This window comes from Corythoichthys intestinalis, chromosome 10 (genome assembly GCF_030265065.1).
Source record: "Corythoichthys intestinalis isolate RoL2023-P3 chromosome 10, ASM3026506v1, whole genome shotgun sequence".
Taxonomy (NCBI): Eukaryota; Metazoa; Chordata; class Actinopteri; order Syngnathiformes; family Syngnathidae; genus Corythoichthys; species Corythoichthys intestinalis.
In genome coordinates, this window is record NC_080404.1 from 18,292,757 (window position 1) to 18,308,859 (window position 16,103).

Genomic DNA, 16,103 nt, shown 5'->3' on the forward strand with positions numbered 1-16,103 from the left:
TAAAAGATATATGTTAGTACAAGTTATAGAAATTTTATATTAAAACCCCTCTTAATGTTTTCGTTTTGATAAAATTTGTAAAAATTTCAAACAAAAAGTAAAATAGTAGCTCGCCATTGTTGATGTCAACCCATAAAATCAGTCGCACCCAAGCGCCAGCAGAGGGCGAAAAAACACCAAAAAACACAAGTAACAAATGGACATGACACTGTCATTCTGTTTGAGCGGGGCATGTGCGTTAATTGCGTCAAATATTTTAACGTGATTAATCTTTAAAAATTAATAACCGCCCATTAATGCGATAATTTTGACATCCCTACTTAAAATTTTAAGGTAGCATGACTGTGTGACAAACTCTGCCTGCCAAATAAACAATAAACCTAAACCTAAGTCGGAACGAACCAAATTCACGTGTGGAGTCCCTCAAACGTCAATTCTTGGACCACTCTTCTTTAACATCTATATGCTTCCCCTAGCTCAGATCATGGAACAGTAGGACATCTCCTATCACATCTATGCAGATGACACACAACTCTACATTTCTGTGTCCCCACATGATTATAGGCCCTTAGTCTCCCTGAGTAAATGCATTCATCAAATCAATGAATGGCTGTGCCAGAATTTTCTCCAGTTAAATGTGGCGAAGACAGAGGTGATCATTTTTGGGCCAAAAAAGGAAAGGTCAAAGATAAGCAGGCACCTTAGCACAAAGTCACATACAGCTACAAATCAAGTCAGAAACCTTGACGTAATTATTGACTCAGACCTAAAATTTCATAGCCATCTAAAATCAGTCACTAAATCTGCTTATTAACACCTAAAAAATGTAGCCAGAATTAAGGGGCTTCTGACTCAACAAGACATGGAAAAACTGCATGCATGGATTTTCAGCAGATTGGACTATTGCAATGGTATATTTACAGGTCTTGATAAAAAAAATCAGTCAGGAAGCTGCAGCTAGTACAGAATGCTGCAGCCAGAGTCCTCACAAATACAAGGAAACTGGACCACATTACACCAGTTTTGAAATCGTTACACTGGCTTCCAGTGAGTCAAAGGATAGACTAAAATACTACTGCTCGTCTACAAAACTCTTAATGGCCTTGGACCAAAATACATGCTTGATATTTTAGATTCCTATGAAACATCGAGACCAGTCATGTCCAAAGTCCAGCCCGGGGGCCAAATGCGGCCCGTGGACAAATTTCATCCGTCCCCCAGCCTCTGTCATAAAATCAATAATGTCTGGCCCGCACACAGACTTAATAAATTGGTCAGCAGTACTGCTACAAGAATATGAAGTACCTTACACACTCATTTACCCACTAAAAGGCAGCAGCACTCAAGCAACATTACCCCGTGTGACCCTTCACTCCCAATTTTCTAAAATGGCGATAATCAACAAAAAAAAAAGAAAGTTGACTGACGGCCGACGCTTCAAGGATTAGGGATGGGAATTGGTAGGATTTTTACGATTCCGATTCCATTATCGATATTGCTTAGCGATTCGATTCTTTATCGATTCTAATTCGGGGAAAAAGAAGAACAAACGTTTTGATTGGCATCGAGTTTGTTTAATCAGAAGTCACAACCTTACAAACTCACAACAAGGTCAAAAGAGGCCCAAAGCCTCAATATTGACTGTGGCAATAAGTGGCAAATGCACAAGAATGTGTAACATTTTACTGAAACATTTTTCAAATATTGGTATATATTGGCATATAGGTCGTTGGTCTACCGTTAGCAATATGTGTTAAACTTGCTGGGGTCCCCAAACTTTTTCCAGTGAGGGCCGCATAACTTTTCCCTTCTCTGATGAGGGGCCGGGGTCAGTTTGTAACAGAAAAAGTGTGACAATTGCAGGAATGCCTAAATGTAAAAAATTGTTTTTCAGCAAGCCACAATCAAATAACCCTTTCTGGATATTTCACGGAACAAAAGTAAATAAAATAAAAATAATAATATAATATAATAATAATTAATAATAATAACACTATAAATCAAATAGATAATAACCAAATAACCCTCTCAGAGTTCTTCACAGAAAAAGGCCAGAAAATAACACTATTAGGAAAAGAAAAAAAAATGCTATCTGGTATTGTTCAGGGGGCCGGACCAAATGTCGGGGCAGGCCGACCCCTGTTAAAGTGTATTATTTACCAGTATATAGACCCTACTCACCTACGTCACAAAATGACGTGTCGCTGTATCCAGCCGCCATATTGTCGGTATTTTTTAGACTTATTCTCATTGTTTTCAATTAGTCGTGCAAGTTATAGAGCAATTCATGGAAGCCCCGGTGTTATCTGACGCTGTAAACTCATTGGATGCGTTGCATAAAAGGCGTTATGTGGAAAAGCTTCAGTTTATCCATTCGCCAGATCCATATTTGATGCCTAAATCGATGTTTTTCGACCCGCTGTCTTCGCCGTCTTTGCCTGACATCTGCTAGCTACCCTGATATTTACAACTATCTTGTCCACACAAAATCAGCCTATTCTCACGAAAGTTTGAAAAACTTTAAGAGCTTGGAGGCTTATAAATACTTCGTTGCTGGTTGGGTGAAACAGGTCCTCAGCCACGAAAATTCGGCAGGAATCTATCTTGTGCTCGGGAAGGTGAGTTACGAAATTTTCAATTCAAAATCTTTTGTTCTTGCTAACATCCACTGTCAAGTCTAATGTATTTCATGTCATTTGTCAATGGAGCTAGGGCTTTTAATGTTTATATGGTTTAGCGATAGCACTCTCACTACATACATATATAATATGTAATAAATATGAAGTGCGATAGCACTACTCCAGATTGTCCCTAGTTGAATTTATTTTTTGGCTTTTGATCTCAATAGTGAAATTGTAAATTAATTGTATGACAACTGTCTTATTATCCCCTTATAATTATATACAGTGCTGCTCAAAAGTTTGTGAACCCCCTCAACATTTTGGAATTTTCTATTATTTCAACCTGATTTCCTAATCAATCAATTCAGTAGTTTTTTTTTGTTTTTTTAACAGTTGTGTTGTCGAGACTAAATTAAAAAGAGTTTTCATCAACTGATGTAGGTGCAAAATTGAACTGTTTGGTCACAACCAAAACCGCCATGTCTGGCGAAAGGTCAACACTGCATACCACCAAAAGAACCTTCTCCCAACAGTGAAGCATGGAGGTGGGAATGTCAAGATCTGGGCTTGCTTTTCATCCTCAGGACCTGGACAACTCCACATAGTCCAGGGAATCATGAATTCTGAGGAATATTGTCAAATCCTAGAACATAACCTGACGCCATCTGTTTTGAAGTTAAAGCTTGGCAGAAGGTGGATCATGCAACATGATAATGATCCAAAGCATTCCAGCAATACAACCAAGGAATGGCTGAAAAAGAAGAAGATTCGTGTTCTGGACTGGCCCAGTCAAAGTCCTGACCTAAATCCCATTGAAATGCTGTGGCGGGACCTGAAGCGAGCAGTTCATGCCAGACGCCCATCAAACCTCTCTCAACTGACTGCGTTCTGCAAGGAAGAATGGGCAAAAATCCCCCAAAGTAGATGTGAGAGGCTGATTAGTCACTACAGAAACCGTTTGGTTGAGGTAATCTCTGCAAAAGGAGGCGCAATATCCTATTAACTGAAGGGGTTCACATACTTTTGCACACATGATATCTGAGTTTTTCTTAAATCAACCACTTTTGTTAAATAAAGAATGACAATATAACTATTTCTTTTGTTTCAGTCCATTATTTGGAATGTCAGTATTGTGGATTTGGGTATAACTTAACATTTAATAAGGTTATTTTAGTTTTTTTTTACAAAAAATCTGACCATCGCTGTGGGGTTCACAAACTTTCGAGCAGCACTGTATTTTCAGGTAGTTCATTCACAACGTCTGAGTGTATGTTGTCGATGATTAGCCTAGCAATGATCTTAATTGTGGTTGTCAGCCCAAAACCCTCTAAATATATATTAAATGCATCTTACCAGATATAAAATGACTACTACATAATATGTGGTAGTCGTGTGGAGCCCAGTTTTCTCGTCGAATTGCAGCAGTCAATCTCCCTCTCCTCTCCGGGTCTCTCGGAATACGGTAAAACTTCAAGTCTCTCCGTCTATCTTCTCTGTTTTTGCAACCGACCGCTACACACGACTTCACCATTTTGATTATTAATGTTAACGAGCAGAAAAACACGCCATAATAGGAGGAATTTACAAAGCGCTAATGCATTAACATGACGAGTATACGGACAACATGGCGCGGGGGCGTGGCTGTGACGTCACGTGAGTAGGGTCTATTGAAATGCATGCCTTTTAGTTTTTATGGTGCTTTCACGCTCAAGTGGGGGCGCCCTTGCGCTTCCACACGCGAAGAAGAACGCGCTCACGTGAAGAAGAGCGCGCTTACACGCGAAGAAGAAAAAATGCCGCATCCAAGCGAGTGAGCGAGTTAGTGAGAGAGGGAAGCACTGCCACGACCCTACGTTCTTTCTTAATGCTTGTAAAATATCTACAGAGGCAACGCCTGTATGTATCATCTTTTGTGTTGTTGTTGTGTGTTTCCACTCGCGATCGGACACTTAAATCCAGTTGTGTAGTGGTTTGAACGATGTGCTAATGCTAGCGAATGCATGCTAACTGTTTTGTTATTACTGAATTAGCTGCTAATCATCGCTGATTTACGTTGATGCAAACCTGTTTGTTATTGGGGACGAAATTGGTTTGTTTCATTTCTATTTTCAGTTTCACTCTTCAAGTGATGGTTGAATAAAGTCAGAAAATTATACCAACGTCTTCTGTATCGTCATTTCGGAGTTTAGCTAGCTGTATAGCTGCCTCGGTGAGGACAGTGCAGTCTATTCCCTCCCGATGCAGTTATCTCCACCTTGCAATGATTGCAAGTCGTTTTGTTGTAATTTTTCCTCGTGAAGTGAAGACACACTTTCGAGCGTTTGAACCTACGTGCTGTCCAGGGGTCGCGTTAACCGAATATTTTCCGTCGTTGACCGATTTCTTTAAAACGGTGACGGAAAAAACTGAAGTCCATCCGTCATTTTGACCGGTTGCAATTGACACCCCAGACCACAGGGTGGCGAGTGAGCATATTAATTAGCTATTGTCTCTCTTGATGCATGACGTCGTTGGCCTTACTCTGAAAAATGTCAAGGCAACTGAGTGTCCTAAGTTTCTTCAAAAAGCCCCAAAACGACGATGGTGTTGATAAAAGAGGTGAAAAAACAGGGACTGCACAAGCGGGCACGCAATTCAAGTCCATGCGCACCAGGAGGAAAGTGTGAGACTACGTTCAGGCCACAGCAGGTGAACTGTTGATTTCATTGTTCCATATGCTACATATGGTAGGCTACCTACCTACTGGGGCCACAGTCAGCTGTTTTTGTCACTGCGGAGAAAAAGTTACATATTCATCTGCTTGATGTGTGATGGCACGGTGTGGATTCTCTGTTAAGCTTGTTCGGACAGAATATTAATTTAAAATGAATGAAAACTAAATACTATTGAATATGTTGAAGCGGTATGCAATGTTAAGAGTCTTGTTAGCTGTAGGCGCACTATCCTATTCCCCTCACTATCCACTCGCGGGAGCCTGCGCTTGTCAGTGACGTTCCTTATTCTCGCTATATGATTATACAACTTTAACATTTGTTAATAATAAGCTCTGTGTGTAGTATCATCCATCGCTTTTCCTTTTTAAATGGGCACTTATAAGCGAACGCAAGAAGTAACAACGTGAACATTTTTAAACGGGCATTTCACGGGAGAGCATTTCGACTCTTCGGCCAGTCATATAGCGAGAGCGAGTGGATAGTGAGGGGACCGCGCGCGGCTCTTAAGTGTCTCTGTGACGTGACTGTCGTAGCCGGTAACGCGCTCGGCCAAATGGACACACAAGTATGGAAGGTGAATTATGCCAAACAAAGGGTCACCACAATGTCATTATCATCATTTTAAAAATTTAAGTGACGGGTAAAAATAGATTATGACCGGATTTTTATGACCCTGTCAGTCAAAATGACAGACAACGAAAAAGTCTAGCGCAACCTCTGGTGCTGTCATTGCTATGTTTACGGCTGCAGTGCTCGTGCTTCGTGCTAAACCATCGTAACCTTTCATTTTCACCCTCTTTCCTGGTGAAGTGTAGCCAAACTTTGGAGCGGGTGGTTCTTGTCGCCATGCTAGCTTGATGCGTTTCGACAACAAGACAGTCACGACGCAATATGCGTCTTCAGGACTCGTTAAAGGGATCGTTAAGGCTTTTTCATTGTGATGTCGAGGCCTCGAAACACTAGGAACCGGTTCCGAATTGGAATCGGATTTCGATTCCCATCCCTATCAAGGATAGGTGGAAATTGGACAATTTCTTCACTAAAACGCAACAACTGTGTTTGCCTCATTTGCAAAGAGACAGTCGCGGTTTTTAAAGAGTTGAATGTGAGGCGATATTACCAAACAAGACACGCTGACATGTAGGACAAGATTACAGGGAAGATGCACAGCAAGAAATTGAAGCAACTTGAAGGTAGTTTAGTTTCACAGCAGCAGTATTTCGCAAAAGCCCGAGAGTCGAAAGAGAACACCACGAAGGCTAGTTGCGAGATTGTTGAAATTATTAATTAAAAAAAAAAAATGAAACAAATGTGACACACAGAATGGCCTGCTAAAATTTGCTTAAATATTTTGTTCTACGTAAAGGACGTCAGCCAAGGTCGGGCCCCCACATTTTTACCACACCAAATCTGGCCCCCTTTGCAAAAAGTTTGGACACCCCTGATCTAGACCGCTAAGGTCGTCTGGAACCGGTCTACTGTATGTTCCAAGAACAAGAACCAAGCAGGGTGAGGCTGGATTTAGTTATTATGCTCCTCACCTCTGGAACAAGTTACCTGAAGGTCTGAAGTATGCTCAAACTGTTAGCTCCTTTAAATCAGGGCTAAAAACGCTTTTGTTTAGCACTGCATATCCATAACAGTCTATATATTTCAATCTATTTGCTTTCTAGTCCACTTGTGCTGATCTCCATTGCTGATTTCAGTTAGTAGTAGTAGTAGTATTTGTTTTTTATTAAATGCGATTTTTATGTATAATTTTATTTCCTATTTCGATTGTCTTTGTTTTCACATTGTATTGATTTTAATGTGATTTTTATGATCTTCATGTGATGTAAAGCACTTTGAATCGCCTTGTGTTGAATTTTGTGCTATATAAATAAATTTTCCTTGCCTTGCCAAAAAATACGTCATGAACAAACAAATCAAGATGTAAAGAGAACAAAACAAAGACACCGATAACAACTCAAACTTGCCCTCCATTGTCATACAGAGAAACATTCATGATCACCTATTTCATCTCGTTATTCCTTCCACATAAAAGCAGGCAGATTGGAAGGAAACAACCCTTGAAAATCTCATTAATATAGAGATGGATTTTCCGTCGTCTCACATAATTATTTCTGGAATTCAGGCCTCGATACACTGCGCTGATTTCAATGGGTGAAATCTAATAGTGACAGTAAGTGGAACAGCTACTCTGTGCACTGCAATAATACCTAACAAGAATAAAACTGGCAATTCATCTGTGATTTATCTTCCCTCTAATCGGCTGTACCCTTCACCTTACTATTAACTGCAAGACACACAATAAGAGGTCTTTCACAGTTTCTGTGCGATAATTATTTGCTGATGACTTACACAGGAGGTGCATTGTGTGTGCCAGATGAAAGGCCTGAGATAAGATGACCTGGCTGCTCTCTTAAAAAATGGAATTCAAGTAGAAGTGAGCAAACACTAGCACAAACTCTAAATGGTAAATAGTTTTTTTTTTTTTTTTTTTTTAAATACCCACATGTATCTTAGTTCATTCACCAACCTAACACAAGCTTAGAAATAAAAACAATAATTGCATCAGCCAGCATATCAACATACTGTCAGTATGCTATTCAGTTTTTCCTCAAGCGGCTCCCAAAGCAGTGCACACCATTAATATATCATTGGTGGTTTAAACTGCATCGAAATGATTCATTAATCTTGCATTAGAATGAGTCATACATACATATAACTAAAGGGTTCAGATTTCTACTATTCATTTAAGATAACGTCAATAATTCAGACTCACAATTTTCCGTCCTTGAAAGAGCGAACAAATAAGCTTTCCTTCTTCATTGTGATGTCATCATGGCAGTCAGGGGTGATGACCTGAGTGTGCAAAAATAAATGACAATTCAGAGGTCAGATGAGGTAGCAGACTGTGTCTCTGTGTGTGTGTGTATGCATTGTTAACCAAGTAAAAGAATCTGAGCTTTTTCCAGCATGACAAAAAGGTGTCTGGGAAGGCTTCGATGATGGATTTCAAACTATGCTGTTGATGAGACCGAGACAAGCAACCGATCGAGATGTAGAGTGAGGTATAAAGGTTGCTCAAAGGTTGTGCGCTGCTCGCAGCATGTGCCAATGCTGCTGACTTAGGCTGAGGCATGTAACAGTGGGAGGCGGCACTGCATATATAGACATACGATTTACTCTCTTTCTGCCTGCCTCCTACTCCCACTACTTGTGACAACACCACCCACATACACAATGTGGGAGTGCACATTATTTACCTCGTGTTGCAAACAGTTACCAAGGTTCTCCCCCCACACCTCCTATTGCGGCTGCATTATGGAAACAAAGTAGAGTATATAGAGTATACTTCCTCTAACTGTCACAAGGAGGCAGCACGGAGCTCGGTCAACAGCAGGCCAACAACAACAAACACTGTAGGCGGGGCTCTGATGACTACACAGTTAAAGGGGCAGCTTTCCCTTGCCTCTCCCATTCTCCTACTTCAACTTGGAACACTTAAATAAACAAAGAAGACCTGTCACCATTTCACTGCTTGTGAATGCCATCCAAGAGTTAAATGTGGGTGGGAAGGAACTGTTGGAAAAAACTGTTAGATAAAAAAACAGCCGGACTTTGTACTGTACAATCAGATTTTTTTTTTAACCGAAGTAAAAATGCTAAAACTTCAAACCACAAAAGGCTGGTATTATTTTTGTATAATAACAATCAAAAACTAATGAAAGGACTGATGAAAGATGAGAAGACACAGCGATGGAGGAGAGGACGCTATGAGCTTACTAGTGCAGGATACCACGTGGGTTTCTTTTTATCCCCCATGGACACTCCCTCCACACAGACCACTTTGCCAAACAGATCTTCATTCTGCCGTTGATCACTCTCCTCTTCTTCACTGGAGGATGAAGACAGGTCTTCCTCTTGGCTGTGGAAAAAAAGAGGCCACTTGATGAGCTACCAAATTAACAGCAACAAGAAAGTACAGTTCTTTTATCCTTCCAGATGAGGTTTTGAGTTTTTATATGGCATTTTGGGGGGTTTAGATTAAGAGTGTGACAATATCTCGAATCTCGATACAGCGATATATTGCGATATTTTGCAACCCGATCGGATATAGATATGCTCCTGTCAAGTATCGATACTTTTATTTGACACATTGGCCATACAATGGAGTATGGATGCTGTAAACTGCTCATTCAATGTTTGTTGAGCAATTCCTTGGCGGTCCACTAGGGGCGCTCAGGAGTGTAGCTGTAAATGTGAAGGTAAAGTGCACGCAAGTCATCTAGAGAAGAAGAGAGGAAGCTACAAGTGGGATTAAAAAAACAAAAAAAGTTTAGCGGGGACGGCGGAGGAAAAAAGTGAGAAAAATACTCCGACAAATCACACGTGTGGACACACTTTAGATTTTACACCAACAAGAAAAGGAAATAAGGTAAAGAAGGACTTTGCTGTATGTAAGAATTGCCCAAAAAAATAAGTCTAACTGGAAAAACAGTAATTATGCACAGCCACTTGCTGCTGGTGACGAAGTGTTCCCCGGATTTTTTCACTGCCATCACTGCATCACTTTCATCACCTGAGGTAAGAAAGTTTTGCAAGGATTTTTTCACTGCTTTACTTTCATCACCTGAGGTAAGAAAGTTTTGCAATATAATTGATTTTTTAATTTAAATATATTATTTTGATGACATTTGGTGTTGAATGATATGAAATAAACCAGGACCCTAAATTTGATAGAAATTAATATCATACAAGCCTACTTTAACTTACTGATTTATTTGATATTATTTGAGAGCCATTTTCCAGCTAATTTATTACAAACTTATTACTGCCATTTTGATACAAGAAGCTATAAAAAAATGGTTTAATTAGCTTCCAAGATACATAAGGTGATGTGCACGTTAATTGATGTTGCCTACATATTAAAAATTTATTATTTATTAATATATTTATTAATTAATATTAATATATTTATTTATATACATTTAATTCATATTTTTTTTAATGCACTCAATACTTCCAACACAAAAAAAAAAATCATGATTTCAACTCAGAAGCTATTAAGTTGTTACTTGTTTTGTTTTTATTTTGTTGTTTTTCAGGGAGGAAGAATGTGACTGACTGAGTCCGACATCTCAAATGCTGAAGCAGATGGTGGAAGTGCTCAAACCTATGCTCATGGCAACAAAGGTCATATATACGAAGAAAAGAGACCCACATATTATATCATTGCCCCACTGGAAGCCTGCTGACTGACACATACAACACTGTTAAAAATTTTAAAAGATTTTAAATTTTAAAGAAATTAAGGGTGCCATTCATCATGATCTCTCCAAAAGATATCAGTGATTGTGGTTTGTTCGCTCTATATGTGCAGGTACAAAATTTGAAGTAGATTTATATTTTACAGCAATGTTGAACAGAAAAGGTGTCACTGTTTAATAAATGACTTAAACTGTATTTTTTTCTATTTTGAAATATCTTGCTTTTCGTTTCAATAGTTGTATCGTAGATATATATCAATTTTCTACTGATACCGTGAGAGAATCGTTATCGTGAGCCTTGTATCGTGAATCGTATCGTAGCGTGAGGTGCCCTGAGGTTCCCACTCCTAGTTTAGATACAGGGATGCAATCACTTTTTTTGTCAACTGTGATGCCCTTTGAAACTGTTGTAATTCATTTCAGTTGGTAGACTCAACTAGGGTTAACCAATCCTAATTTGGAAACAGCTTGTCTCTGATCCTTTAAAAATAATGGTTAGCGCCCTGTCCATCCAACACACACTTTAAAACTTACAAATTTAGATGAACACGTTTTATACATTACACTGTAATGGGTTCTTTGATACATGCCTCATCTCTGAAAAATGTTTCAAAGAAATCATTTAGCCGTTTTGGTGTAACAAACACATCGATGATGCAATGAAAACAACCTCTATTGCAGTGGTTGTAAGAGAGAGCTTATTCAAACGCTTCGGTTAAAAGCCTTTTAACACTGTTCAGTGGAACATAACTCCTCAGTGTTCAGTCATTAGTATTTTTGTATAGCTGAGGCAGCTCAATTCAGGCCTGACATGCCTCTAAATGTGATCATACAGGCAGCACCCTAGCAAACAAACAGATCCTCCACCCTTTCGTTCTGCATCACTAGTCTGCTCTTCTAATCTATGTATACACACAATACACACACAGTCTGGCATGAATTAAGACCAGAAAATGTGCCTGGCTGCTAATAAAACTTCTACTCATACTCATAACCAATGCCATAAACAAAACACTTGCTACTCAATGAAGGGAAACTACAGTATAACAAGGATATGGTCCTTGTATGATGAATAGTATTGCAGTAAAAGTTTAGCCAGCAGTTAAAACATAAATAAAGTGACACCATTTGGAACAGTAAATGGTTCTTTACTGGCACAAGTATACTAGTATATAATCTGCAGGAGTAATCCCAACAACTGGGCCGGGGACCGGTACCTGTATATAGCGCATTTGCTACCAGGCCGCAGAGAAATAATAAGCAATTTGTTAACGACCGCAATCTGGCCTGTGCCTATTGACTAATACGAGTAGAGATTGTGGTTGGCCGCCATTACTCGGGTGTTTGCACACCTATAGCAGCCCAGCGTCAGTCAATGTAAAGAGTAACGTTAGCTGCTGTTGGCTGTATGCTGCGGTCCGCGACATCTTTGGACAGCTTTTTACGGGGAAAAGGCCACCTGCTGAGTCAGAAGAGGAGCCTACAACCAAGTCCATTCAGCATAATATGTGGCTAAAAGCTAGCAAACGAGGCAACAAAAGTGAATAAACTGAGAGCATTATACCACGTGTCGAACCCTATTGCTAAAGCCAAGAACTTCTCACAGGGCTTTTTTTTAAACTTGTACATGAATATCAGTCTTTGAACTTGAGCAATTTTTTTCCGCTTGGTGGTGAGGGCATCGAAACATGGAATCAAAATTTAAAAATTTGAACAGTTCCGGGAACATCGGAGCGTTAGAACCGTTTCCCATCAATGCGCGATGCCCAAACCTACACATCACACCAGTCCGTGGTGGAAGAAATGTTTGGGACCACTGCTCTACAGGTAAAACGTTCAGCATAAATGAGTACACAAAATGAAAGCCGGACAAATGTAAGCTTTTTACCTATATTTCTATACCTAGCAACAAGTCATTTAGCATCAGGACTGGAAAATTAACAGATTTTCTCTCTTTTTTTTTTAAGCTAAGTATATGCACATGCAAAGAGAAAAATCATTTCAAGGTTATGGTCTACAGCTGACTTCACAAGGTTTCCATTAATTTCCAAGTAACTTAATTGTTATTGGTAAGCAAACAACATAAAACGTATTCTGATGAACTGTAACCAATATTTTTCCATGTTGTCAAAAAAATTAATAAATGCAAAGCTTGAGCAATGTGGGGCAAGGAAAATTACAGTGCCCAACATAAATGAACAGACCACAATAGGTTGTTAGAAAACCTTCCATTGCCTTTTGGATTAGTAAGTATCTATAAATAACATTGTGTAAGAACTGATATCTACAGTACAAATGGGAAGTTAACCTAGTTCATGCAATTGAATAACCAAAACTCCACAGGCGGCAGCTGCATATTTTACACATTTGCAGCTAGATGTGAGTGCACTTCTACAATCAAATCCCTTCATTTAAAAATTATTCCTTGGAGCGAGTTCTGCCACCAGCAGGCCACTGTTCCAAACTGTACTGTTTAACTATACTACATATACTACTAGATATAACTATATATTGATTGATTCCGTTAACAGACTGTTTTACATGCCATAGCCACAAGTGCACAAGTCACTTCTGATTCAGAAAGTATTACTTACAGTTGCCCTTTGTGCAATAGGTGCAGCGGAAAATACTCATTCTGTACATATCTAAGACAAACATCAATTGAGATGTGACCCCGAGTGGATGTGTACACCTTCAGGACAATGTCTTAAAACTTTTTTTTGTTTTATCAGTAATCACTTTTCAGGTAGCATTGTTAATGCTCGTAAAAAGATTTTAGTGTAGATGAAGACATGCCAGAGGTGCTAAAGTGCAACTGGGACTCTTCCAAGTCAATATTGCATCAATGCCATTATTAGTGGTGTCAGGATGAGATTATTAGGTAGAGTGTCCTCTTTATTATCGCTGTGATGTCCATTGCCAAATGCCTGAAGCAGTTTCTATTCCCACGTGAAAACTGCAGTCTGGAGTGAGCATATCAGAACACAACACACCCACCCAAAAATGAGTGGGGTTTCCTGCTCGATGCTGGAGGAGCTTTTCAGGAAGAAATGGAAATGAGAGCAAGTCTTTGCTATCACGATACACAGAATGGGGGTGCCTCTTTCTGAAAAATGTGGCTTGGCAGGGAACATCGCTCACTATTTCCATCTACACTACAGACCTCTCTCACAGTTTGAATGATTGACACCTTCATGATGTAAAATGAGGAGGAGAGGACAATACTCACATTGGGTTGGATCGCCTGCCCCGGTTTCCCTTTTTGCCTATGACAGGTGTGCCGAAGTGCTCAGGATTGGTGAGGGGTAGTCTGTCAAGTGTCTGCAAAGGAGACAAAGAGCAGCCAAAAGACATAGTCAGTACACTTACGTGGTGTGAGAGATAATTAGTCAGATTGAAGTACAGATGTTCCCTTCAAGATTTGACTCCAGCATTAAATAGTATACATAAAGTGATTATAATACGACAACTTGACAAGCATGGTGAATCCTCCTTCATCATAGTCTTAAATGGATACTGTGAATGGCACTTGCCGTCAAACGATCTTTAATGTACATAATATCATTCTGTTCCCACGGGAAGTCATACACCAAATTTGTATCCATGTCATAACAATCTGTGGCTTATCACTAACCAAGTCTAACTTAACTTAGTTTAAATAATTCATTAATAATTACCGTATTTTCTACACTACAAAGCGTAATGGCGTATAAGGTGCACCTTCATTGAATGGCCCATTTTAAAACGGTTTTCACATATCGGGTGCACCGCCTTTTTTTGTGTGCCTTGTTGTGCAAAAAATACAGTCATCCTAATTAAAGTATTGTTGTATTAAAAACACATAATGGTTGTCAGGAGTGTCATAAGTCACCACCTGACCCAAACTAATGGCGCATAATTAATAGAGGCGTGCGAAATTTCCGATTGTTAGTTTATTTGCGATTCGGCCGTGGAAGATTCGAGAACGATTCACAAACATCCAAATTCCGATTATTGAATTATACCAGGTAAAGCGGAAATAAAACAGCGCGTTTCTTCGAGACACAATTTGGAACGGACCGAGAGTAAATATAACTTCAACTCATGCCGCTAGATTAAATAAATAAATAAATAAATATTACCTGACTGCGGCCGATAGCCGCTAAACACCCACTTGCGAGTTGCTACAAACATACAGCAACATACGGCTATGGTAGATATCACATATATGTAGAACTAGATGTGGAATGACACACGACGGCAGCAATAGAACATGTACAAAGAAATAGATGCGAAATGAAAGAATTGCCGGCGCTAGTAAACAGCCGCCATCTTAAAGCAGTAGAATGCTCTAGAAGGCTCTGTTGTAGCGAACCTAATGACTTTTTATCTAAAATACCACTAAATGGGCAAAATCTTGAATTGAATCTATCTTTAAACGATGAAACATTTTTAAAACTTTGACATTTTGAAAGCAGACAGAAGGGAAATTATGGAATAACGGGTTGGGGGGTGCATCAATAATCAATTTATAATCGAATTGGACCCTCTGAATCGTAATCGAATCGTTAGGTGCCCGAAAATTCACACCTCTAATAATTAAGATAAACTGTTAATGAAAGTCAATAGATGAAGGTGTGGGTGAACACAAAGTGAACACAACTACTACATGGGGAAAGATCGTGCAAACTCCACAGGACTGTCGGAGCTGGGATTGACAGAACTCTGAAGTGTGGGCTAACCAGTTAGCCAGTGTAAAAATAAACATTTAAAGTCTAAAAAAGGGTCATGCATTGAAGAGAGTGAGAAAAAGCTTTACTTGCCTCACTTTCTGCAAAGTGACGGGCACCTTTAAGGCAGAGAGAAGAACGCCTTAAGGTCTTCTCGTCGCCATCGTCAAATACTGGAGGGTTGACAATACAAAAGACAGATTATATGGGGTTGCTCTGCTCGGACTCCATGCAGAAACACAAACAAATCAAATTACAGGTATGTTAAATCTAAACAACTGTTGACAAGCCCACACGCGTATCAACAAATATCAATTATAGTGACCAACTGTTGATTTTCATTTTTTTCCACTGTCACATCATCACCTTGTTATGCAAGAACCTGCGCACTTGATGCTTTCTACACACCCACTCATCTCAGGAGAGTTGACAATGTGGCTCGATGCTGTATGCATGAAATGCAAAACTGTCCCAAAAGACCAAACTCCGACTCAAACTCCAGTTTTCGAAAATGCCCAGTTTTTTTCCCCCTAGCTATTAATTTATCATTTTAGTAGACTCTGCAAATAGTCGGACAGAGACAACTGATGTGACTTACTAAACTGAATTTGAATATTCAATGCTTGAATTAAAACTGTGTGTGTGTATGTGTGTGTGTGTGTGTGTGTGTGTAGGTGGGCATGTGTTTTTATCAAGACCTAGCATGGCCAATGTACAATGGGTGTAAAGTAGGGTTGAGAATATTTGGATCGTTAGTAAAAAACATCTCTTTAAAGCCATAACAGT

General features: G+C 39.4%; 1 protein-coding gene across 2 annotated transcripts in view; it reads right to left on the reverse strand.

The window, feature by feature from the left end:
• Positions 1 to 16,103, reverse strand: part of arid4b (AT-rich interaction domain 4B) — a 90,438-nt gene that overhangs the window by 23,719 nt on the left and 50,616 nt on the right. For both annotated transcript variants that reach the window (XM_057847568.1, XM_057847569.1), the window contains exons 6-9: positions 15,411 to 15,490; positions 13,838 to 13,929; positions 9,125 to 9,266; positions 8,121 to 8,200 (exon numbers count right to left, since the gene is read on the reverse strand). In XM_057847568.1, coding sequence (XP_057703551.1) covers positions 8,121 to 8,200; positions 9,125 to 9,266; positions 13,838 to 13,929; positions 15,411 to 15,490 — 394 coding nt within the window. The remainder of the gene's footprint in view (positions 1 to 8,120; positions 8,201 to 9,124; positions 9,267 to 13,837; positions 13,930 to 15,410; positions 15,491 to 16,103) is intronic.